This window comes from Cryptotermes secundus, unplaced genomic scaffold (assembly GCF_002891405.2).
Source record: "Cryptotermes secundus unplaced genomic scaffold, Csec_1.0 scaffold247, whole genome shotgun sequence".
In the NCBI taxonomy this organism is placed as follows: Eukaryota; Metazoa; Arthropoda; class Insecta; order Blattodea; family Kalotermitidae; genus Cryptotermes; species Cryptotermes secundus.
The window spans coordinates 2,795,355-2,822,760 of record NW_019740656.1 but is presented as its reverse complement, the minus strand read 5'-3'; the positions used below and the strand labels follow the sequence as shown (position 1 = coordinate 2,822,760).

Here is a 27,406-nt window from a genome sequence, read left to right as displayed (position 1 = left end):
CGTTGATATTCACGGGAACTGCTGTGTCTTCACATTTACAGCGTTTCGAAAGAAGTCGATGTAGTTCCTCTTTCTGTGCCATATGTATTGTTCTTTTTTAGAAAGCCTCTTGTCAGTCAAGTGTGCAGTATGGATGTTCCGTTTCATACAGGGGATTGGGCGTGTGTGCTGGTATGTGGTGTAGTGTTTCAAATCGGGTTATAAGTATAGATGGACGTGTCCTTCGTGTGTAATCTGTCTTTACTAATTATGTATATAAATAAAAGTAAAGCTATCCCCGTACCAGGCCGTGAAGGCCCATAGGGTTGTGAGACGTTGAGGTTCCCACATTATCTAGACAATCGGCTCAAAGATGGCGGTAAGGTTGTCAGCCTTACGCGCCGGCCGAGCTTTACTACCCAGGAAAATTATTTAATTAATCCCTGGTACTCATTTCTGTTAGAGGCTGAGTGAACCCCAGGGTCATAGTGCGGCTCGAAGTATTATGTCAATTGAAAAAAATCCAATGACCTCATCGGGACTTGAACCCGCGACCTTATATATATACTTATAATACGTATATATACGTATAATTTGATTTGTTTCAGTTGACCTAATCCTTCCAGCTGCACTATGGCCCTGGGGTCGACTCAGCCTCTAACAGAAATCAGTACCAGGAATTAATTAAATAATTTTCCCGGAGAGTAAAGCGCGGCCGGCGCGTAAGGCTGACAACCTTACCGCCATCTTTGAGCCGATTGTCTAGATAATGTGGGACCCTCAGCGTCTCACAACCCTATGGGCCTTCGCGGCCTGTTACAGGGACAGCTTTACTTTTATTTATATATATACTAATACAATTTATCATTACACAGACAATAGTATAAATAAGAAAACAGAGATGGCAGTAGCGCTAAGACAGCAGTTCCCATGAATTTCAACGTGCCTGTAATGACCTAGTTGGCCGAAACATGCAGTGTAGTGGTGAATTTCAAATTGGATTTAATTTTAAATCTTAATATTGTTGCATGGTTGACGGTAAACAACCAAAAATAAGTTCTAGTACCAACTGCAACAGGATGGTAAGATACAACATTAATTATACAAACTTTTGTCTTGAATCCAAAGCCTGACACGACAATCCTCATTAACCAGAAGGGGCTGACTCCTTCTTGAGAAGATGCCAGTTGCGCAGTTATTCAACAATTTCCCAACATTTTATGGAACTCGAAATTTCATTACTGCGTTCACAGGAGCCCTCCATTGGTTCCTATTCTGAGACTGATTAATCCAGTCCATACCACCCCATCTTGTCTAATATCCATTTTAATATTATCCTCCCACCTAAGTCTGGGCCTTCCTAATGATCTCTATCTTCCTGGTTTTCCTATCAAAATCCTAATATGTATTCCCCTTCTAAACCATTCGTTCTAAATTCCCTGTCTATAATTCTAATTATATTTAGCGACGAGTAATCCTGACAAAAATATAGGCAACTTTTACTGGCTAGAAGAAATGTGGCATTTCAATTGTTATAGCGAAACCCTGCCATATGTAATTTCTGTAAATGTAAACTTGGCATGTACTGTGATTCCCCATTGTTGCTCGATCTGTTTGCACGCGGTTGCGTGATCACGTGAAACGTGACGCTCTTATTTAAGAGTGCCTGTCCGAAATGAATGCAGAATATTGCGGTGGAAGGAAATTTGGCGCGAGGAACACGTGACGGGGGGAAATCCCTAAGAATGGGAGTTAGACGTCAAGAGGCTCGTTCTGACTGACGACAGGCATTCAGTCAATTTGACTTGGTGTTAAACACCATGGAATCATCGGGGGGAAATCATTAGTTGTAATAACATTTTCATATGTAAATATATGAGAAATTGTGTGCTTTAGAGGAAAGAACAGGGGAGACAAGGAAGAACAGAGGGAAGGTTCTTGTAAGAATGTGTGTGCTGTGAAAGAAGCCATTAAGTAAAGGCGCGTCCACATTACTCGTGCTCGTGCTCGTCGGGAGACTCGTCTGGCTTTTACTTGTGCTCGTAAATCTTCGTCCACACTACTTCAGTTGCTCGCCAGGCTTCGGCGCGAGGATCCGTATATTTACTCGTAGTGTGTATAAGCTGTATGAGGTGGGCAGGTCATGTAGCACGAATGGGGAACACGAGGAATGCGTATAGGATATTTGTGGGAAAGCCAGAAAGAAAGCGACCACAGGAAAGACCAAGGCGCGTAGGTGGGTGGACAATATTAGGATGGGATAGATCTGGTTCAGGATAGGGACCAGTGGAGGGCTCTTGTGAAAACGGTGATGAACCTTCGGGTTCCATAAAATGCTGGGAAATTCTTGAGTAGCTGCAGAATTGGCGGCTCCGCCAGAAGGGTTCAGCTCCATGAGTAAGTAAGTAGGTAAGTGTATAGGCTGTAGTCGTATTTGAATTTATTGGCTATAGTTTTTAAATTAAAAATTTGCTTGTCTCGTGACTTGTATCGTCCACATTACTCGCGAGCATAGCGAGTCACACGAGCACGAGCACGAGTAATGTGGACGCGCCTTAAAACGAAAGTTTTCCCCCCCGCGAGTTATTTAACGTAGAACTGATAAAGAGAAGAGAGAACCTGCAACAAACATAGTGGCAAGCGAGAATAGAATATTGCAATGTATTACACATACAACTTGATGGTGAATAGAATAACAGTTATTTTCAGAACTTACTCTTCTGTTACAGTGTTTCTTCTTACTTGTCTGAAGTGCAAAGAGTAAGAGGAGGGCGAAAGAGGGAAATTGGAGAGAAAGAAAGGTGGAGGGGGTAGTGAGAGGGGTTACATGTCTTATTGAAGTTTTTATGCCGTGAATGTTGCCAGGCAGTGCCCGCTAGGTTCACCTGATAGAGACAGCTTGAAGATAAGGTAAATCTATGGGAAGTGAAGAAGGTATAGTGATGGGAAATGGACTTTTCTGCTGTTATACAAGCGAGGACGAAAAACTTAACTCGCTCTTTACTCCATTACAGCGGACTTTTATATGTTGACGCTGGGTAAGCTGTAGTGTAAGGCAGAATTTGCGTAAAAAAGTCACTAAGAACAAAGTCCGTATAAATAACATTTAAAATTCACTTTATATCACGAAGAAGACAACCTCTATTACAGACAGAGACCGTTTAAAATGCTCTTAACTATAATATTCAGTTGTGTTTTCTGAGTATCTGACGAAACCCATATAGAGTAAACCGTCGCTAATCCGGGTTAATGGAGGAAGAGGTGATACGGATTAAGCTATAATCCGGATCAGAGAAGCCAAAGGTAATCCTAAAATAAAAAAAGTAGAACAAAATAAAGAGGTATTTAATGATATAAGAAGTACTGATGAAACTAAATAAAAATATCACTGTAGAGCCTTTATTTAAAAAATACAAAAAAGAAACAATACATTTACATATCGATAGAAGACCCGGAAGTTTTACTTGTTTTGGAACGTAGTAATCAAGGTTTGAAGAAACTGTCAAGCTTCGTCTAAACAGACAAGTGACTCGTTTGTTTTTTCTACACGCCTCATGTCTTTTAAAGCATGTACTCAACCGTGAAACACTCACCTTCCAGCTAGTGCCGAGGTCAAGAAGATGTGGATCTATACATCAACCCCCCATACGCCTTCATGTCGTAGTATATAATTAGTTACGCAAGGCGACAACTTTACTTTTGACTCAACTGTGAACAGCATTCTTCATCTTATGGAGCTGAGCCCTTCTTGAGGAGCCAAATCTGCAGCTACTCAAGAATTTCCCAGCATTTTATGGAACCCGAAGGTTCATTACCGTGTTCACAAGAGCCATCCACTGGTCCCTATCCTGAACCAGATCAATCCAATCAATACCATCCCATCCTACGTCTCTAAGATACATTTTAATATTGTTCACCCACCTACGCCTTGGTCCTCCCAGTGGTCTCTTTCCTTCTGGCTCATCCGACAGTCGGGTTAAATGTAACCGGATTATCTAGGGTTTACTGATTTAGAATGTTAAAGGTGGTATGATTAGCATGCCCTGCAGGGCTGGCAACATTCAATTTACGACAGAAACTGCAATAATTTTAAACTCGGGAGACAGCAGTACAGCACTGGGCAGTCATCCATAACATTATTCTAACGGAGATCACCGGCAGCACCACTGAGCGGGGGAGAAATGCAGTGACGTGCACACTGATCCCCCCCCCCCAATTACCAGTATCGATCTATTCATATGTAATAGGCCCCCCGTCTGCTCCATCCTTTGGAAACCATCCGGCGCACAGCAACCCTGAATATCAGTCCCTTGCACGTTTCGCGTGAGCCTAAATGGCTCAGTCGGTATAGCGACTGGCTACGGAGTTCGAGTCCCGGTACTGTCAAGAATTTTCTCTTCTCCATGTCGCCCAGACCGGCTCTGGGGTCCACTCAACCTCCGATCCAATGGGTACCGGGGGGTAAAGCGGCCGGGGAGTGAAGCTGATCACTCACCTCCAACTAGTGCCCAGGTCAGGAAAATGTGGATGTATATATCCACTCCCCCATACGCCTTCATGGCGTTGTGGTTAATTACTCAAGCAGAGGGACAATTTTGCCTTACAGGTTTCGGTCCCTGAGCCGGTTGTCCTAACATAACATCTACATGCGTTATAACGGAAGGAAACACATCGCCGCACAAATATGCCAATCTGCAACACAGGCTGCGCCTTAAACGGAATTATACTTCGGATTTGGGAAAATATTTTGTCGCGTGTATGAATTACTATAGACGTGGGTTTGGATTGGTAATTGGATTTATTGAACACTTACAGAACGTAACTACAGCACACATTAAGTCTTCTCAGTTTGCTATGTCTTCACCGGTCGTTGCGTGGTAATGGATCCCAAGTGTTCTCTGCTTCCGTGTTTACGTCCTCCCTGAATGGCGGCTGGCTCGCAACTATCTGTTATCGCAACTGCCGTCTCAAGACTCTGCTGTAACTCAAAGTCTAAATCACATTGAGACTGACGGTCAGTCAGTCAGTCAGTAAGCCTTGGTGTCGACCCCCATCTGGGGCTCATGACCAGATATTTGTTACTGTTTGACAGTTACGGTCTTGTTTTTGTGGGGCGCCCTCTCTGACGAGAGGACGGGTCTGTCTTTTGTATATGCTGCTGGTCTTTGCCAGCGCAGTCTTGCTCGGGTCCCAGTCCCTTGGTACTCGCGACCATATTTTACTGTCTTAGATTCGAGACTTCCATTTTTGTCGCCTCTTACGACTCGCAGGGTCACGGTGGAGGTATTCGACCCCGCCTCCACACGGGTTTCTGCTGTAATGGCGACTGCCCCTCGTCATGGACCCCACAGAGAACACTTCCATTGTTGAGTGCGTGTCTATTGCCGTCATTACATAGCAAAGGCTATTGTGTGGCAGATTATTTCCCGGTCGTTGCCTAGCAAAGGATCTGTATGCTGTGTACAGAAATTCAGCCATTCTCCCAACAATTTTAATGCACCTGATGATGGCCATATAGGATGAAACATGTTATGCAATAGACGCATTAAATAAAGACACAACTGAGGGACCGAGAAGGTTTTATTAATTAATCTCACCTTTTCTAGTGTCAACGTTAAGAATGCTTGAAGATATACATCCGTTTCTAAATACATGGCGCGACAGGGAAAAATTTAGCCTCAACTTTACTGCGATCGGGCGCAGACATTTGGCAGGAAGAACCATCGAAATATGGCCATGACCGACAAATGAACAGTAGTTATGATGTCTGCTGTATGCGGAACCGGTTTGAAGAGTGTTAACGGCAAGTCGTGCCCACGGAGTGAAGCCGACAGAATATTGCAACGTGTCTAAACTGGATCACGCCTTCGGGCAGGCGGACATCGACTTCTCAAGTTCGTGAAGAGGGTTGCCTAAGGCACTACTAACCTACTAAACGTAAGGATTGAATTTGTCCTGTCATCTTATATGATACTTTGACTCAAGTGGCATTGTTTCCGACTTATATTCGGGAGTTGCGCGGTTCGAGTCTCGGCCAGGGCAGATACTATTTTGACTGAAGTATTTCCTGGTTTCCCTCAGTACCTCTATTAGGTCATGACACTTTCCTTCCATATTCTTTATTCATTATCCTGTCATTCCATATTATATAGTTCGAGCTACTGACATCTTCGTTGAACAACAAGTTCTGGGAAGAACTAGTCGCCTACTTTACTTCGATACAACGCAGACCGCACAGAAAAATACTCGTACAATATTTTTTGTTGTTGGATGTGTATTCGTTGCAACGATAACGTGTTTACCGAGCCGTTACCTAGTAACGAACAGAGGGAGACAAATATAAGAGGGCTATACACACACAGACATAGAGACTGACGGGGATTTTGAAGTTCGCCGTTGAGATGACCTCAGGTGCCATGATATACCTATCAAGTTTAATAAAGATTGGTTCAGCCATTCGAAAGTTAATATGGAGGGAGATACACAGACACACAGAAGGCATGGAGATCGCATAAGCATACTTTAGAAAAGTAGGCTAATAAAAGGTGACGTCACTGTAGTTAATTAATGAAGCACCACAAGAGAATGTATGGGGAAGTGGAAGAATAGATCCACGTATTCTTGATCTCGGTACTAACTAGATAAGAGGTGAGTGGTCAGATTCACATTCCGGCCGCTTTGCCGGTATGAGCACTGGGAATGAGAGTAATTTTATGCCCGTGCCGGGAATCGAACGAAGCGGCTTTCTTGCTTGGCCTGTTATTGGCCGGGACAGTGTAGTCGGTATAGCGACTGGCTATGGGCACGACCGAGGGGTTGGAGTTCAAGTCCCGATAGGGTCAAAAATTTTACCTTCTCCATGTCGTCCAGACCGACAAACCTCCTATCCAGGAGGAGAATGCTTCTACAATTGACTCTACACGCTGCACTAATGAAGAAGTGTTATGCTCGTGAAGTGTTGCTGATCTTACCGCTCTCGAACGACAAATTAAAATAAGCGTACACCCCACTCCATGCAGACTTTCAGAGAATATACATTTCCCAGTGGAGTCTCAAGTCATATCTGATATATTGCTGTTTACTTCCCAGTAGGGTCTACCGTCATGAGGATTAATGGCGCTAAGACATAGTTCGTATATAACATAAACAGTCGCATAATTTTGATGCTGATGACAATTAATCTATAATGATTAAGCGCCGGGATAGCGTAGTCGGTACAGCGACCGGTTACGACCGAGGTGTTGGAGTTCGAGACTCGGTAGAGTCAAGAAATTTCTCTTCTCCACGTCATCCAGACCTGCTGTGTGCCCCACCCAGCCTCCTATCAAATGGGTACCGGGGCTCTTTCTCCGTGGGTAGAGTGGCCGGGCCGTGAAGCTGACAACTCACCTCCAGCTACTGCCGAAGTCAAGACAATATGCATCTATACATCCACCCCCCATACGTCTTCATGGCGTAGTGGTTAATCAGTTAAGCACAGGGACTGCTACAAGCCGGAAGGTCACGGGTTTAAGTCCCGATGAGATCATTGGATTTTTTTTCAATTTACCTAATCTTTCTAGACGCACTATGACCCTGGGGTCCACTCAGCCTGTAACAGAAATGAGTACCAGGAATCTTCCTGGGGGGTAAAGAGTGGCCGGCAACGTAAGGCTGACAACCTTACCGCCATCTGTGAGCCGATTGTTTAGAAAATGTGAGACCCTCAACAACTCCCAACCCTATGGGCCTTCACGGTCGAGTTCAACACAATACATTCAATTCAGGGCTTGAAGGTAGGGGACGCGTCGACCTGTGTCCTTCAGCCATGGCAGACGGGTCTATTTTGAGACAAAGAAGTTGTCTTTATAAATACTTGGACTGCGTTGATGTGTCTGGATACCATCTGAGCGAAACAAAGTTTCGAAAGTACTCCAACATGGCTTCACCTACTTTGGAATCTAACTGCCTTCTTTTTCCGAGAAATTCACCACCGCATGTTGAAGACACCTCCGTGTGTTCTGTCCTGACTCAGACGAACCCGGCCCGCGCAATATTTATTTAGGATAAATTTTCAATTATATCTCATCTTNAGCTGGATAGATTGTATAATAAATTGGAGAAATAAAAAAAAAATCTCATCTTCTACGACTATGCCCCTCACGTGATTTTTTGCCTTCTGACCTTGCAACCAAAATCCTGTAGACACTTCACAAAGCTATTCTTTCAAAATATACGGGCCTACACAAAAAGGTAAAGTTGTCTCTGTGCTTAACTAATTAAGCACTATGTCATTAAGGCGTATGGGGGAGTGGATGTATAGATCCATATTTTCTTGACCTCGGCAATAGTTGGAGTTGAGTGGTCAGCTTCACGCCCCATCTGCGCTGAGGATATGAATGAGAGGAGTTATATCTGCACTTCTCTATACGCCTGCATGGCGAGTGGTACTTACTGAACTTCATTTGACTTGCTACGATGATTTCATTTCATATAATTACATAGCGTCGAATGGTAGGATTAATAATGAATGGGAAAGTATCCGGAAGGAAGCGATTTTGGCGCAATCGAGGTATTGTCTCAACATTTACTTGAAGGTCCAGAGAAAAACGATGAAAGACATCAATCATGATAGCCTGTGTCCCGACCGGGATTTGAACTGAGGTGAGACTGCTCTCACAGTGCATGAAGGCAAACTCTGATAACAAGAGATGCGCTTGCGCGAGGTGAAGGGTAGACTTTATACAGCATTACGGCGCTGGCAGTGAAAACTGAAATTAAAATTTCCCTTCATACAGTGAGGAAAGCGAATGAGGTCGGTTCTATTCGGGGTGGCGCGTGTAGGGGCGAGCTGGTCCATCGATCTAGCGCTCAGCCGCTGCGTACCATCTGCCTCACCGCTTGCAAGCAACCAATCCGGGGACTCCTCTACAGCTAGGGTCACTGCCATCTTTCGATCCCCTACTCACACGAGTGCCTGAGTGCTTTGGGGAGAGACAACCTCGACATCAATATTTGAGTTTCTTTTCTAAGGCGCCTTCCCCCGTCAAGTCCAAAAGCCAGAATACAAATCAATAATTGAAGTTCTCCATCTACGGGCGAAGACAGCCTCCTGGGATGTAACACTGTGTAGTCTGGGAGATCAGTAGAAAGTCTTTTCCGTGTTTAACCAAGCACTACTCCATGGGGACGTACGGGGGAGTGACGGTAAAGTTCCATGCATTCCTAATTTCGGCATTGCATGGGAGAAGTGTCAGCTTCACGTCTCGGCCGCTTTATCCCCAAGGAAACGGACGTGATACACATTGCATAGGAGAGGTACAAGGTAGCGCAGCTGGTTGAGGCGCTATGCTACAAGCCTGAATGTCGAGGTTTCGATTCCCGATGAGGTCATTGGATTTTTTTTTTCAATTGACCTAATCCTTCCAGCCGCGCTATGGCCCTGGAGTCGACTCAGTCTCTAACAGAAATGAGTACCAGGAATCTTCCTGGGTGCGTAACGCTGACAAATTCACTGCCATCTGTGAGCCATTGTCTAGGGAAAATGTGGCAGCCTCAACCTCTCACAATCCTATAGGCCTTCACGGCCTCTTACAGGCATAATTTAACATTTATTGGGGGCAGGGTGAGCCTCAGACAAGGTCATGACTTTATGGAGAAGAGAAAACGCACTGCTCTGTCGGGAATCGAATCCCGATTATACGGTCTTCCATCCCATAGCATATTAGCCATATTTGATGCCAAAAAAATGCCTCTTTTCTTAATCAAACACCACTCGACGAATACTTATAAGGGAGAGGTAAAACGCCACGCCTTCGTAACGTCAGAACTTGGAGGAGTGGTCAGCTTCATGCCCCATCTACTTTATCCCTCGGAAACAGAAGGCCGGATGAACTCCAGAGGAGGTTAGTAGTAGAGAAACATTTTTCGAGAATCGAACCATGATACTGTCACATGTCCAACCCATAGCTAGTCACTATACCGAATGAGCTATCCCAGCTACCAAACATACTTGTCCAATGTTTAAAGAAGCATCACGGTATGAAGGGTGAGTGGAGGTAATACTCCACACATTCGTAATCTCTGCAGTGGGATGGAGAAGGGTGGTCAGCTTCACGCATTTGGCTGCTTCACCCCTGGGAATTAGCCCCGGTGACCACTGGAAAGGAGGCTGGGTGGACCCGAGAGGCAGTCTGTATGCTGTGAACAGAAATTCTTTTGCCCATGGCGGAAGTCGAACCCATATACCCAGGTGGTCAATCCCGAAGCCTGGTTACTATATTGACTGAGATATCCCAGCTAGTAAGAAGGACATGTAACTCACTAAGACGTTATTTCATTATATAATTCGGTGCCGTATCGATTTGTAAAATTACACCGTTTGTATGAAATATATTGGCACAGATGTTCTGTTTCCTTGCTTTGAAATATTCACGGCCAAAGCCTTCCGGCTATTGAATAGGCACTATTACAGTTTCTGACTTTCCATTTTTATATATTTTTCTGTGTTACGTAACTTCAGGTACTTAGGCCTCTAATGCAAAACTTCCACTGACGTCCGCGAAAGCTGTAACTGTTTTCTAAGCACGAAAAATATGGAAAAGCAAATCGCTCACGAGTACTATTTTCTGCAACGTAGCGCATTGTGATTCGATAGATATTTCGGTTAAATACACTGTTTCCATCTTCAAAGTAAGTGACTAATCCAAGCAAAGCACGTCCTTGTTGATCCATTGACTTTTTTTTTTCGTTTTTTTTTAATTCGCTTAGTGGGGGGCGGGGTGGAGTCCAGCTGAGTCCACTCGGCACGGCGGCCACTGATTGGCCTATTGTACCTGCCCCGGGTGATTATGATGACGGAGAATTTGGTGGAATGAAGATTGGCAGGGGAAACCGAAGTACTCGCCACTTTGTCCACCACAAATCCCACTTGACCAGACCAGCGACTAACCGCTTGAGCTATGGCGCGACCGATCTCGACTCTGATGTCAGTGAATTCCTCCGAATCCAAAATGTATTCAGACCATCTCTCTCTTTGTCTTCCAATTGACCCTTCCCTGTCTGGGATGATAATCCATTTAACAGTTCCATCTTCTGGGATATAAGGCCGTGTAGTCCGTTGAAAATCAACCGACGTTTCGGAGGGACATGTCGCCTCCCATATTCGGGATCGAAGAATAAGTCAAGGACTTTACTTGATCATTCTAATTATACTTGGAGAAGAGTACAAGTTTTGAAGCTCCTCATTATGCAGTTTTCTCCAACCTCCCGTCACTTCATCTCTCTTCGGTCCAAATATTCTCCTCAACACCCTGTTCTCAAACACCCTCAGTCTATGTTCCTCCCTTAATGTCAGAGACCAAGTTTCACACCCATACAGAACCACAGGCAAAATTATAGTTTTGTATATTCTAATTTTTATGTACCTCCATAATACAAGTCAGAAGAAGTAAACTTGCCTCATTTAACTGCAATGCATTAACTGAATTAATTACATAACGTTCATTTCAGTAGACGATTCTGACCGACTAATTGGAACGAATGATAGAGGTTGGAGTTGTGGCCGGTTTAAAGTAAATATCCCGGAATTTAGCTGGAATAATTGTAAAATGAAAACGGAGGCAGTACGTCCCTAGTCTTCTACCCGCCTATACGGCGTCACACCCAGAAGACAAGAGTCTCCACTATAAATGAACTGTTTTCCCAAATTCCACACGTGTAGCTGCCATGCTGCATCTGTTCTGCCCCTACACCCTTATCTACTGCCGGTGGGCTTCATTTCCTACTGATAATTGCCCTGTATCACCAACGCCTTCATTCCTGCGCACAGTGTAAAAATAAAACATCCACTGGCATGTGTGGGATGGCTATTTGTACATACGCTACTCACACGAGCAGCTGTTTCACATACAGCGTCACCAGACGCCTCAAAACACCGCCGCGTCTGACGTCCCACTGCCCTCCCATCGACTACTTGAGCGATGCTTTGTCTAACATGTACACGACATAAACTCCACGGCGTATATCTTTTGTATGTGATTTTACAGCGCTGTCAGTGTCGGATGGTAGGAAGATGGGCGAGTAATGAAGTAGTAGGGACCGCCGCCTCTGTGGGCTAGTGGTCAGAGTTCCGGGTTCGATACCCGGCGCTACCAGATTTTCTGAGAAGTAGTGGGTCTGGAAGGGGTCCACTCAGCCTCGTGAGGATAACTGAGGAGCTATTTCAAGGAAACAGCGACTCCGGTCTAGAAAACCGAAATTAACGGCCGTGGGGTTTCGTTGCGCTGACCACGCGACACACTCTATCCGCTAAAGTTCGCACTAACTTCGCCGACAAGCGGCGGTGGCTCAGTCGGTATAGTTCGCTTGCTGACTCAAGCCACGGAGTAGTAGGGAACAGGATTGGGGCTGTCGTGATCTAATACAGATACACTGGCATCTTTCGTCTGCAATGAATGGAGAACAGCCTCTGTCAGTACAGCCGTTGTCACAGCTGAGATGCGAACTGAACACCTCCGCAGTACCAGCCGATAGTGTTACGGGTACACGAACCTTGTCGGAGCGTCCTGCTTCAGAAGCTACTAGTCGCTCAGATACTTAAAATATTCCCCGCCTTTTATGCCAACCGAAATTCATTATGGCTGTCGGTATGAAGATTTCTTCTTGGATACGATGTCATGTAGTCTGGTCGAATTGTACCGACGTTTCGGTGTGAGCAGCTTCCATCAGGGTAAATGAGTTAGCTGGAAAAGGTGTACGGATTTCGGGAGGACGGCCGAGATATGGTCCTTTAGTAAACGACCCTTTAAAGGGCTTACAGATTTTTTCTTCACTGTTTCTCCTTACTTTTATTACTTCGCTGACTGCAACAGTGTTACTCTGCTACTCAAATTTCTTATACAGAAATACAACTTCAATTCCATTAAATCTTTTTTCAATTATTTTACAAAACACGAATTTCCTTTTTCTAACTCTCTATGTAACGAAATCGTAACGTGTGCTGCGTGAGGCAGCACATGCGCATGCGCTGGCAGGTGGATCTGCCAACAGTAGTCTCTCTGACGTCAGGCGGTGTCATATTCATAACGAATGAAGCTTTGAGAAGAGTTTCTTTAAAATTGTATCTTGTATTTCCTCAATACTATTTCTCGATTGGAATGAAGGAGGAGCTGAACCCTTAGATATTATATTAACTATGCAAGATATAGGGTAAATCTGGTAAGTCTGTCAGAGTTAGGGTAAACATACAGATTCTCATGGTACAGCACTATAAATCTGCCAAGAAATTGTACACAAGTTTCACAGTTTCAACAATTCTTCAGGTTCAAATGTATAACCGTTATAGCTCAGTCAGTATAGTGAATAGGCTTAGGGCCGGGGGAACAATGATTCGAATGTCGATTCCCGACAGGGATAGAGATGTTCCTTTTCTCCACCACATCCAGACTGGCCCTGGGGCACATGCAGTCTACAATCCATTGTGCACTGCCGGTTCTTTAGCCACGGATAAAGCGGCCGGGGAGTGAAGCTGACCATTCACCTCCATCTAGTGAAGGTTAAGAATATGCGGAGCTATGCCTCCGCTCTTTATTACGTGATCACAGAATGATAATTAAGTACAGAGAAACTTTACCTTTATCAAGAAAATTACTAAGTTTATCCTAAGGTAAAAGTTAAAGTTGTCCATATGCTTAATTAACCACTATACGATGAAGACATGGGGGCACGTGGTAGCGTAGTTGGTTGAGGCACTACGCTACAAGCCGGAAGGTTGTGGGTTATAGTCCCGATGAGGTGGATTTTTAAATTTACCTAATCCTTCCAGGCGCACTATGACCCTGAGGTCGACTCAGCCTCTAACAGAAATGAGTACCAGGGATCTTCCTGGAGGTAGAGGGCGGCCGGCGCGTAAGGCTGACAACCTCACCGCCATCTATGAGCCGATTGTCTAGAAAATGTGGGAGCCTCAACGTCTCACAACCCTATGGGCCTCCACGGCCTGTTACAGGGATAGCTTTACCGTTCTTTTACTATGAAAGCACATGGGGGAGTGGAGTTATAGCTACATCATTCTTGATCTCGGTAGGAGATGGTGAGTGGTCAGTTTCAAGCCCCGGCCGCTTTATCTCCTGGGAGATCGCCTCCAATACCCACTGGATAGGAGGCTGGGGGCCCGGAGTCGGTCTGGACGCTGTGGAGCAGAGAGAAGAACCTTGCCCTGCCTAACTTTCATAAAATCCATTACGTGCTAAGGCCTCAGGAAGACGGCGGTGATTAAAAATCGACAAGACGCCGTAAGCAGGGCGAAAGTATTCACACTGGGCTAACGAGGGTCCTGCTGGTTATTGTCTTGGCGTGCGATGCTAGTTAACGACAACCCGGTCTTTCTGACGGGCTTGCCAATGTTTACGTACATACTGCTTAAGACCCAACTACTCTCTCCACACTGGCGTCTCGTTAGCGTCGGCGATGTTGACATCCTTCCGTTATGCGTCTCTAGAACTGTAAATGTCGCCTCAATTTATTGCCTCATTTCATACGAGGCGACGGTGTGACGTCGGCCAAAGCGATGCATACGTAATAAACTTCATGACGGAAATGGTGACTGGAGCAGTTTCGCCATAGCTTTGCCTTTTTTTTTTCAGCCTACTTCCCTTATTTCGGGGGGAAAAAAATAAGCTTATGCGATCATCATGCTGTCTGTCTCTATTACCTAAAATTCCGAACGATGGAAAAAGTCCAAAAACCCAGTAATTCTGTGTGTCATCCACCATCGTCAGAACCTTTTAGAATCTGCTGTTTGTCTGTGTATCCCCCCTTACGAATGATTGCATCAATATTTACGAAATTTGGTATATATATTGTCACGTGTAGGGTGGCGACGAAAATGACGGTTTATAGTTCGGAAGATTGGATTTATTAGCACTTTGGTTACAATCTCTCTTAATCGCATTTACTACAGCGGTAACGCTAATCGATACTTATACAGTTCATTGTTACACACACACACTAGTCCTTTCCTGGTAATGCAATTAAAACAGTCTCACTGTGACCAAGTCTTCGCAGCCTGACTTGATATTCTTCTTGAAGAGTTCTCTTCTGAATTCCCAATTCCAATTCGCTCTGCTCTCGTGCTTCTACCGTACTGTTGATTCTTCTATGACGAACTCGGGACTCTGCCACAGTCTGTCACTGTCACTTTTAGTCAGAGTCAGAGTCACATTGCGACTGACGGTCAGTCAGTCAGTAAGTCTTGGTGTCGAGCCCCATTTGGGGATCGCGACCAGATATTAATTATTACCGTTTAACAGTTACGGTCTTGTTTTTGTGGGGCGCCCTCTCTGACGAGAGGACGGGTCTGTCTTTTGTATATGCTGCTGGTTCTTGCCAGCGCAGTCTTTCTGGGGTCCGAGTCCCTTGGGACTCGCGACCATATTTTACTGTCTCAGAATTGAGACTTGAGAGAGAGAGAGAGACACACACACACACACGGATCATCTTCAGAACGAACATCAATACTTGTTCGGAAACCACCATCACAATAGGTGTTCTGATTGCTAAATTACATACACACATAATGCCTGGAATACACAATGTACACAATATTCAACTTTTCACAATCACAGCAGCCTTCGTCTATTGTTCCTCTATTGCCTCTATTGTTGTAAAGGCGTATTTACCTCGTCGTTGCTTAGCAACAGTCGCGGCGCGGATTAAAAAATGTAATATCTAGAGGATCCGGGACAGCGCAGTCGGTAGAGCGATTGGCTATAGGTTCGATGACCGAGGGGTCGGAGTTCCGCTCCCGGTAGGGTCAACAATTTCCTCTTCTCCGTGTTGTCCAGGCCGGCTCTGGGGCCCATCCGGCTTCCTACACGATGGGGACTTGTTCCCGGGGGTAAACCAGCAGGGGCGTGAAGCTGACCACTCATTTGCAGCTCGTGCCAAGGTTAAAAATGGTGGACCTGTGCCTCTGCTCCCCCATACCTCTTCATGGCATCGTCCTTGATTACTTAAGAGATTACCTTTATGGTTTACTTAATGACACACTCAGTAACTCAGAATATGCAGCGTGAATCAATAATGAACGATGAATATGGAACAGAGCGGATATCCCCCCAGTTCAAGTTACTGCCTCGACATCTGCTAGATAAAGTGAAGATGAGGACGGCTTCTAAAACAAACAACAAAACTCCGTGGCCTGTATTCCGCAAGCGAACTATACCGACCGAGCAACCGCCGGTTGTTGGCGCAGTTAGTGCCAACTTTTACGGATAGAGGGTGTCGCGTGGTCAGCGCAACGGATCCCCACGACCGTTAGCCTCGGTTTTCTAGACCGGAGCCGCTATTTCCTTTAAATAACTCCTCAATTATCCTCACGAGGCTAAGTGAACCGAGTTCCAGACCCACTACTTCTCAGAAAATCTGGTAGCGCCGGGAATCGAACCCGGGATCTCTGGATCTGTAGAAAAGAACTCTGACCACTACACCACAGAGGCGGTCCTTGACGACTTGTCTCCGGACCGACACTTACACCTGCAGTCCCGAATCCACAGGAGGAGTGCTGACCACTTAAGTTTCAGCGTTCGTTAACGGAATTTCTTAAACATCTGAATGGCTACCAACTGTTTCGGGAATGACGCAAAGTACAGTGTATATATTTGGTTAGTTTGTTAGTTTAAGGGAAGTGTTTATCCTAGTCTTCTCTGTCAGCCTTCAAAATCGCTGATGTTGCCGTTCTTGTCTACAGAAATAACTGGCATAAGCAAGACGTGCTCCCTCAGTAATATTACATAAAGGTCATCACATGATTATATCCAAGGTACCGTAAACAGCAGATCAAAATGAATCTCAGGTACCCTTCACAGGCACACGCAACGGCGCAGAAGGTCGACGCGTTTAATACGACGAACACACGACTTCTAAGAAACCGAAAATACTTTTGTTCCAGCGTTTTTAATTTCTAATAAATAAATATTCTTGAAAAGTAAAAAAAAAGTAAAGCTATTCCTGTAACAGGCCGTGGAGGACCATAGGATCGTGAAAGGTCGAGGCTCACACATTTTCTAGACAATCGGCTCACAGATGGCGGTGAGGTTGTCAGCCTTAACCGCCGGCCGCCCTTTACCCCCAGGAAGATTCCTGGTACTCATTTCTGTTAGAGGCTGAGTCCACCCCAGGGCCATAGTGCGGCTGCAAGGATTAGGTCAAATGAAAGAATCCACCTGATCGGGATTTGAACCCGCGACCTTCCGGCTTGTAGCATAGTGCCTGAAACAACTACGCTGCACATCAAATTAATTAAGAGAAGAATAGAGACGACCACTAAGCAGAGCGAGTCGGAGTATCAGTAACTCTCTACACGGTTCGAATCTTGACCGGGACACCGGCTGTCTTGACTAGTATTTTAATGGTGAGCTGGTGCGCCTTGAATTACGACAGACAGACAGACAGGTGGTAAGCGAATGAAGAGAAAATGTTGACTATTCTGGTTGCAAGGCGAGATAAAATTGTCCCTGTGCTTAATTAAGCACTGTAAATAAGGGAGCCGGGATAGCGCAGTCGGTTTAGCGACTGGTTACGGGCTGAAAGACCGACGAGTTGGAATTCGAGTCCCGGTAGGAGCAAGAATTTCCTCTTCTCAACGTCGTCCAGACCGGCCCTGGGACCCACCCAGCATCCTACCCAATGGATACCGGGGGTTCTTTCCTCGTGGGTAAAGCGACCGGGGCGTGAACCTGACTATTTGCCTCAAACTAGTGTCGAGGTAAAAAAATGTGGATCTATACATCTACTCCTCCATTCGCCTTCACGGCGTAGTGCTTCATTAGTCAAGTACAGGGACAACTTAGATAAAATTAACCCCAGGGAAAGAACCCAAGCTTCCCTTTGAATATTATTTATGCTTATTCTTAGTGGGGTGGGACTAAGTCCTTTGTGCTGCAGGCACTACTGGCCTGTTGTACCAGCCCCAGATGGTAGGTGAGGGTGATTGTGGAGCAATTGGTGGAATACAGATTGGCAGGGGAAACCAAAGTACTCACAGAAAACCCTTCCCCAGTAACACTTTGTCCATCAGAAATCCGACATGTCCTGACACGGGCTCGAACCCTGGCCGCCGCGGTGGGAAGCAAGGTAATAAACGCCTGAGCTATGGTACGACCTGCCCTTTGGATAGGAGGTTGGGTGAGCCCCAGAGCCAATATCGACATTGTGGAGTGGAGAAGAATTTGTTACCCTTACCGGGACTCGAATTCCGGCAGTATTACGGGTTCAGTGCTGTTGCTTTGTTGCACGCGGTAACACCTGACCGTTTCAATACAACATGTAGTATATTTTTGTTGAAGCCCTCTAAGTGAGGAAAGGATTATATGGTTTGTTACCAAAGTAATAACCCTCCCTCCTGCAACCTGCCATAAATCTCGTCACGTGCAGCTTCAAGGTCAGGTATAAGATACGACCTGTAGCTTGCGGCGGTGTAGCGCCGTGGTCACTGTTGGGCCGTGTGTAGAACTGGCCTTGAACCGAAGTCAGCTGGCGCAGCGACCAACGTGGGAGAGGCAAGGTAGGTCTTGACAAGCCCTTGAAGAAAGTAGGTCAGTTACTTACGAGCTAGTTAGCTCCTGGCTGGCGCGGTAAGGCATCTTTCTGAACGCGTTGACAGCAAGCGGACTGGCGGTTCGCATCTCGCGTTATACAGTCCGAGACGGAATTCAGCCCAGGGATGGCTTAATGAATTCCATTCATTGCTCAGCCACTCAAAAATCTTCCAAAATTTTATGGAACCTGAGGTTTCGTTACCGTGTTCACAAGGGCCCTCCACCGGTCCCTATCCTGAGCCAGATGGGCATACCACCTCATCCTATGTAACATCCATTTTAATATTATCCTCCTACAAACGTCCAAGTCCGAAACCGTTATTGATATTCCGTAAAAATTTAGTGTGAGAGTTGTTAGACTCGTACCCAACACCCAAACTAGAGCATTACCCCTTTTCGGCTCTCCGCGACTGCTTATTCAATATATATCCATAGACCCTTAGGGAGAGAGCACACCAAGGAAACTGGCAACCGCAACGCAACCGCAATTTCCGAGACCTGTTACCAGCCTGAGTTGAACACGTTACTGAGCAGCACAACGCAGTTTCCTCAATTTGCGCTGCTCCATTCAACTCAGGCTGACAACAGTTCTCGGAAATTGCGGTTGCGTTGCGGTTGCCAGTTTCCTTGATGTGCCCTCGCCCTCCATATCTGGAGGCCGTCTCCTCGAGCCGCAACCTGAGGACGCGCCATGCCGTGGTGACAAGGGGCCCACTATAATATGGAGGGGATGAGTTCACTGACTGAACTAATTAATTTCCTTACTTACGTGCTTACTCAGTAGCCCAAGCCCAAGGGCAGGTTGTGAAGTATATACAAACAAACAAATACGTATACATAAACAGAAGAGAAACCAAGGCAATAACAACAATCCAGTAGGTGCGGCGTGTGTACACGTATTCACACTGAAGATGGTTGCGATGATGATGATGAACTCTGCAGGACTGTTATAATGCAGTTGTCACGTGTAAGGGCTACGATAGACGGGGTTTGGATTGGAGACGGAATTTAGTGACCACTTACAGGTCTAACTACAAATAACTATAACACTATCGTCATTTCCACACTTTACTGCTCACCAGAACACGCAATCTACTGTTCTCAGACTGTTACTAGACCTTTCCTGGTAACGGCTCCAACAATGGCTATTCCTCTACCTCCGGCTCAAATCCTCTCTTCACAGATACCGGCATAGAACTAAACTATCAACTGACTAAGTCACATTGCCACTGACGGTCAGTCAGTCTTGGGCTTATGACTAGATATTTATTACTGTTTGACAGTTACGATCTTGTTATTGTGGGTTTCTTTGCATATGCTGCTGGCCCTCGCCAGCGCAGTCTTCATTGAGTCCGATTCCCTTGGGACTAGCGACCATACTTTACTGTATAGTCAAAGTCAAAGTCTGTCTATCTGTGGGTCTACGGTCCTTTATTGGACCTTGGGCGCTTTTTCACTTTCTTGACTTTTGCACAGGCAGTAGGACTCCTTGGACGAGGGATTAGCCCGTCACAAGGCACAGAGAAACAATCATGCCTCAAGTGGGATTCAAACCCACGATCCCAGTGTTTGAGCGGGCGAAGACAGTTCATGCCTTAGACCGCGCAGTCACTGTGATAGGCAAAGGGACATTCAGACTATCAAGAATATTAATCTTTCGCTACTGGTCGTTAAAGAGTTGCTTTTCGTTTCATCAGCGCATTAAATGAATCGTTAAGAGGACGATTCGAGCCACAACAGCATTTCAACGTTTTATCAAAATCCGGCAGCTCCAGCCCCTCTAATTCAGAGTAGAGAACTCTGGTTGTGGGAAATTTTGGAAGGGGCCTCGACTTGACGGAAATTTTGGTTCCGAGTCGTAACTCCGAGAGCTCGCACCATAAATATAACGGGTGTTAATAGCAATGTAAGGCCGGAAATTAATAACTTGCGAAACAGGAGAAGGGTACCACTGAGTAAGGATACTAAAACAATTGGAAGGATTTTTTTTAATGTCTGTAAAAGTCCTCAATTAAGTCCAGTATTGGAAAGCATGATGACTTCGAAAACTGGCAAGCGTTCCACTTACATAAAAAGGACAGGTTTTTATGTAGGATTCGCTTAGTAACTCATATGACGTGACATGGTCTTAAGAAAAAAACACAATTTTCGTACTGATGGGCCCACAGCCTCATTTCCTAAGGTTACTGGCGGTGGATACCGGTTTAATTTTCCGTGCCAGTAAGAGAATCTGCTCCACATTTACGTCATGTAGTTATAATCGTGCTCATTTCACCCCCGAGATGTTCTTTTTCGCCTTGATGATTCGATAGCATACCATGTGTAACACAACAGGTTCATTAGCAGCTGGTGAAACCGAGGGACGAAACTGGAATAGGGGAGTGAGTAGATTCTCACGAGTTCACTAACTTGACCTGATAGAAATTCCTGTTGCATTATTTCTGTTCATGAGAAGGCGTACATGTTACTTAAATTAACCCTAGAAACGCCAAGCGTCGAAATTTTCGACAATACACTTTCAACGGCAATGCCCACTATATCTAGACCAACATTACATGTCAGTAACAATGACCATTTAAAGTGAGCCATCTTCAGTAACAATTGCCGCTGCAACTCAACTAACATTACATGTTCAGTAGCCATGCCCGCTGCAACTAAACTGACATTATATGTTCAGTAGTTATGCATACTGCAACTGGACTAACATTACATGTTCAGTAGTCGTGCCCACTGCAACTGGACTAACATTACATGTTCAGTAGCTATGCCCACTGCAACTGGACTAACATTACATGTTCAGTAGCCATGCCCACTGCAACTGGACTAACGTTACATGTTCAGTAGCCATGCCCACTGCAACTGCAACTAGACTAACATTACGTGTTCAGTGACTTTAATGGGCTATATGGGATGGGCTAAGTTCATTGTGTCTGATTGCGAAGATTGTGCAATCGCATTCCTGAAAAGTTATTTGTCAAACTACGTAACAAAAGCAATAACTGCCACTTGGAGTTCCGCCTCATGATATGGAACTCGATACATTTTGCAGTACCGTAAGTGTATTTATATGCAGACCTTGGCGATAACATTATCTGCTTTTGTTTTACTGGAAGTGACAAGTTCCTGCCAGTTACAAGTGCATGTACTTGAGGTGTGAATTCTGTAATAAGCTGCAACGAGGACATAAAGGTGTATGTATCACTTTACAAGAATATTTTCCAGTTTTGATGCTCATTTGTAGGATAGTGTACCACACTCTCCGTGTCTACAGCACATAGCGACAAAGATACTAGGACTGACTAAATGGAAAAGGTTTGGAAGGAGGCGGTTGTGGCCTGTTTAAAGGCACCGTCGCGGTTGTTTCCTAGAGGGAATGAGGAAAATCACTAAAAGACAGTCAGGGCGAACGGTGTCTCGGCCGTGAATCCGAATGCAAGACTCCCGAATATAATAATAATAAATGTAAAAAAGGTGAAGTTGTCCCTGCGCTTAACTAATTAATGGAGGAGTGGATCCACGTATTCTTAACCATTGACGCTTTATCCCGGGGGAAAGAGACCCCGACATCCATTGGATAGGAAGTTCAGTGGACCCCAGAGCCCGTCTGGACGCTGTGGATAGCAGAAAAATCTTGCCCCTATCGGGACTCGAACACCGACTCCTCTGCCGTTCAGCCCGTAGCCAGTCGCCATACCGACTGCGCTATCCCGGCTCTGATTATGATGCTGATGATAATAATAATAATAATAATAACAATAATATGTTCAAAACAAGGGACATTTTGGAAGAGTTGTCACTGTTAATATTTCTAAAACGGATATAGTCCAGTCACTAAAGTGGATAGCTACAAAATTGATCACGGCTGTTCGATTTATGCAAGTGTGAAATTTGTGTCGTTACCATTAACATCCTCGGAGCCCGGATAGCTCAGTCGGTATAGAGACTGGCTAAGGGCTGGACGAACGAGGGGTCGGAGTTCCAGTCCCGACGGGAGCAAGGATTTTCTCTTTCCCACGTGGTCCTGACCGGTTCTGGGGTCCACCCAGCCTCCTATCCAATGGATACCGTGGGCTATCCCCTGGGGGTAAAGCTTCTGGGGCGCGAAGCTGACCACTTACATCCAGGTAGTTCCGAGGTCAAGAAACTGTGGATATATATTCCACTGCCCCACACGCCTTCATGGCGTAGTGATTAATTCATTAACATCCTGATAGGACCCAGGTCCCATGTAGCCTCCTACCCGATTGGTACCTGTGGGCTCCTTTCCCGAAGGAATACAAGTTTTAGAGCCTTCAGGCATATGCCGTGTAGGCTGTTGAAGGTTTCCCAATGTTTCGGCCCCAAAGACCGTGAAGCTGACAACTACAATACAGTGTTTCCTATAAACACTGGGAAACACTCAAGCATTCTACATAACTTATTGTAGAAAGCCTAAACTGTACACTGAACTTCTATTGATTAGTTACATGAAACTTCTACCAGAGAAGGATCTCCTGCAGCCTCTTTCCTTTTACCGCAATCAGAACATACATTTGCGTGCATATGAGCACAGCATGACTACGGTTAGACAATTAGACCACTTTCACAAAGATAATTATCTCCAGCAGTTACCGAACTGCCGATCACAGTGGCCGGCCGCGAGGCCAGAGGCTTCAACCCTCTTCGTCCGCTCGAACGCTGGGATCGTGGGTTCGAATTCCACTCGAGGCATGGATGTCTGTGTTGTTCTGTGTGCAGGGCTGATCCCCCGTCCAAGGAGGCCTACTGTCTCTCTATAGGACTGAGAAACTGAAAAGGGCTGTTGAGCCCTAGTAGTTGCCGAATGGAATAAGCGTTGGTAGTGTAATTGTAAACCGCGTTAAAGGGAGACAGTAAGATGGAATGCATGTGATGCCGTGTATCGCGGTAGAAATTCAAAGAATTTTTGGGGCCCCCCCCCCCCATCTTCAGAGTCGAAGCCAAAGACGCAACAGCAAGAAATAAGCTGCAAGGGGACCTCGCTCTAATTTATTCTTGTTGGTTGCTTGGCTTACTTTGTTAACCTGAAGATGGAGGCAATACTTCCCACCGAAACGTCGATGAACGTCTACCGGACTACATGGCTTTCCACCCCGGAACAGAATCACCATTTTCAGAACATCAAATTCAACGGGCAGCGGGGAGGTTTGGGTGACAAATGTTAGGTTTTTTAATTCTGATCCGCTTTAAACTATTATAGGAAAAGAGTAACATGAATTACTTTAAGTCATAAATTAAATGGTCCTGACATCAGTCAGCTAATTAAGGAAGTATGATACCTCGACGGACATTTTCCTATAACATTTTCTTTGTGAATATATTCACGTTTCTCTTGGGAAATATAGCAGATACATGAGACGTTGTTCTTGTATTCTGATGTTATTCACAGAGAAAGGAATATATTTTTACATCTCTAACACGGAAGGTATGAAAGTATTAAGTATTTTGTTTTCGGACGTATAAAAGGCGTGCTTTATTTAAAACATTATAATTAACAATACAATTAACTTCAAGGAGCTGAATTCTTCTTGAGAAACCGCCAGTCGCTCAGCTACTCAAGAACTTCCCAACATTTTACAGTTCATTGACGTGTTCGCAAGGGCCCTTCACTAGTCCCTATCCTGAGCCCGATCAATCCAGTCCATACCACCCAATTTTATCTCTTTAAGATCCATGTTAATATTATCCTCCCACCTACGTCTGTCTTCTTAGTGGTTTATTTCCTCCTGGCTTTCCCACAAAATTACTATATGCATTCCTCTTCTCCTCCATGCGTGCTACATGCCCTCATCTCGTCCTTTTTGACTTGATAATTCTAATTATACTTGGAGAAGAGTAAAAGTTATTAAGTTCCTCATTATGTATTTTTCTCCAACCTCCTGTCACTTCGTCCCTCTTTGGCCCAAACATTCTCCTCACAATCCTGTTCTCAGACACCCTCAGTCTATGTTCATGCCTTAATGTAAGAGCCCAAGTTTCGCACTAATACAAAACCATAGGCAAAGTTATAAGTGTACAAATATCACGATATACAGAGAAACACGACATTTCACAACTGCAGAACTTGTGACTACTCGGCAATCCGCATTAACATTGCGAAAATAGGGACGTAAATCTCCCGTTGACGTGGAAGTGTCGCGTGTTGCATTTAAGACAGCAGGTTTAGTACTTACCGTCTCCACCCCGTTATAGGGCGCTGCCGGAGCTCCTTCTCTGAGAGTCCCATGAGGCCGACACAGGCCAGAATCCAAGCCATCATTAGCAGCAGGAGAATTGCTAGCACTCTGACCGGCAGTACTATCACTGTGAATACGGCGGTCTGAAACAGACACAAGCAAATCTACATGTAATTAATTCAGCACCACGCCCTCAGTACTAGACAGGGGTGAGTGATCAGCTTCACGTCTCTGCTGCTTTAACCCTCGGGGAACGCATCGGTAATAATGACATTTGAAGTCGCCTGTCAGTATCAAGATCAGGTGAGGTAAAGTTGTCCCTGTGCTTAATTAATTAAGCGCTACGCCATGAAGGCGTATGGGGGAATGGAGGTATAGCCCCGGCCGCTATTCCTCCCACCCTCTGGGTGGGCCCCATTATCAGTCTGGACACTGTGTAGAAGAGAAAAAAATCTTTCTCTGCCGGAAATCGAAACCGGGCCGTCCAGCCCGTCGCTATCCCGACTCCTCTAGACCAGAGCTTTGATAGCTTCTGGTGATCATGGGACATAAAAGATTCTTTTCGCGTCGCGCTAGAATTGGAACAAAAATAAAATGTTCCTTTCTTTCTCTTCTCTCGTTTCAGTTCCTTCCCCTCCTCTGTTCCCTTCTCTTCGCCCACTCTTCTGTGTCTTCTAATTTTCCTTTTCTCCTCCTCTTTATAATAGCTCAGTCGATATAGCGACTGGCTACGGGCTGAACGACAGAGGGGGAGGAGTTCTCCAATCTGGGGTCCACTCAACCTCCTATACATTGGGTACCGGGGTAAAGCGGCCGGGGCGTGAAGCTCACCACTCACCTCCAACTAGTGCCGAGGTCAATAAAATGTGGATCTACACCTCCACTCACCCATACGCCTTCATGGCGTAGTGCTTAATTAATTAAGCACAGGGACAACTTTATTTTTACCTCCTCTTTATATTCTTCTATTCCACTATGTGTTCAGGGTCTGACAGGGTTACACAAGCCCTGGTCCCTGGGTTGGCTTACTAAGGCGTACCCAGTTTGTATTCAATTCTGATTGCGAATTGAATAAGTAATTGCCAATTATTTCGCATGCCAATATTTGTTTCACTTTGAAACCGGAACCAGCCAGAGGTAATGACGTGAGCACGCTAAGAACTCGACGATGGGTTGAACAAAGAGAAAACAGGCATATACCGCTCTACCGTACGGCCTGTTAGGCGAATCTCCTTTCTGAGTTGCGAATGTGGATCTGTGTGTACCTCCTCGGGCACAGAACCACAGCCACTTAACACATGCGATGCTGTCTGCTCTAGTTTCAATAATCCTCCCTACGTGGAGCCACTAATGTACCGTAAATTATAATGATAAAAACTTTTTTATTATTGTTTATTTAATAACGCTGTCTGTAGCTCAGATTTCATAGCGTCAATCATAGGATAATTTGATTCATTGTAAAGAACGTGAAAGAAATCGGTCGTTGCCTAGTTAGAGGTACTAACCTAGTATTCCTCTGAGGAAAAACAAGAAATATCCCAGTCAACACAGTGAGGGAACCCGTCGGGATTCGAATTGAATATATCACGAATACAAATCAGAAGCGTTACTGCTACAGTCACCTTGTGCTTAGTCATTAAATCCTGGCTGTATTTTCAAATTAATATTGGAGCGGTGATGAAATTCGTTTGTGTAAACGATCAAAAGCAAGCGACTGTGTAATGTCCATCCTTTGCCATAGGAATGGGGCCAGGCGTAATATTCCTGCTTCGTACTAAAGACTTAAACTTGATATTGCCTCTTCGCTTAATTAAACCATCAGAAAATGAAGACTAATCGGAGAGTGGTGGCATAGCTCCACGCATTAACCTCGGTAGCTTTACTCAGGGGAAGAGTGCCTCATAGCCATTGTATGGGAGAGTGGGTGGGCCTCAGATCAGGTCTGAAAGCAATGGCGGAAAGAAAAGTCCCTTCCAGCCCTAGGTTAGTCACTGTATCGACTGAGTTATCGTGACCACAAAGATCGGATACAATTGGCGTGTGTTATTTCTTTCAATAAATATAACATTACATATTATAGAGTCCTCGAAGTATTTTTCTGTAACGGGAGAGAATCGAAGTTCTGATTTCTAGAAATGAATGCAGTTCAGAGAAAGTTACAGCATGCACAATTTCTGCCAATAAACCTTTCACTGGATTATTGAATTCGTATCTTCAGGGCATCAGAATTATCAAACTTGTTCTGCACACACAGTTTAGAGGGAAAACGTGCACTGAAATGCATACAACATTCCTGCTATCCTGCTTCTCACTTTCTCTAGCTGCACTTTCAGAAGAGCCTCTAAACTGGTACTGCAAACTGGACTCAGTTCTCTGAAAGCTGAACTCTGATATCAGCAGTGATTTAGGGCACATTTAGTGCGTCACGTGAATGCTGCTCTATGGTGTTACGTGATTACGAAACACGTAACCACATGGAACACTTGCATAGTAAAAATAACGAACTCAGTACCGAATATCATTAAGCGGTTTTGAAGTAGGGACATCACAATGGATAAACATTGCTGACCGTCGTACAGATGGGGTTGTGAAACTTTCTGATATATATTGTAACGTGTCTTGCGTTACTGAATACGCCGTAGAGATCGTTAACTG

At 45.1% G+C, this 27,406-nt stretch overlaps 1 protein-coding gene across 2 annotated transcripts in view; it reads right to left on the bottom strand.

Moving 5' to 3' along the window:
* Positions 1–27,406, bottom strand: part of LOC111872410 (lysophosphatidylcholine acyltransferase) — a 73,061-nt gene that overhangs the window by 24,729 nt on the left and 20,926 nt on the right. For both annotated transcript variants that reach the window (XM_023866282.2, XM_023866283.2), the window contains exon 2: positions 24,749–24,894. In XM_023866282.2, coding sequence (XP_023722050.1) covers positions 24,749–24,894 — 146 coding nt within the window. The remainder of the gene's footprint in view (positions 1–24,748; positions 24,895–27,406) is intronic.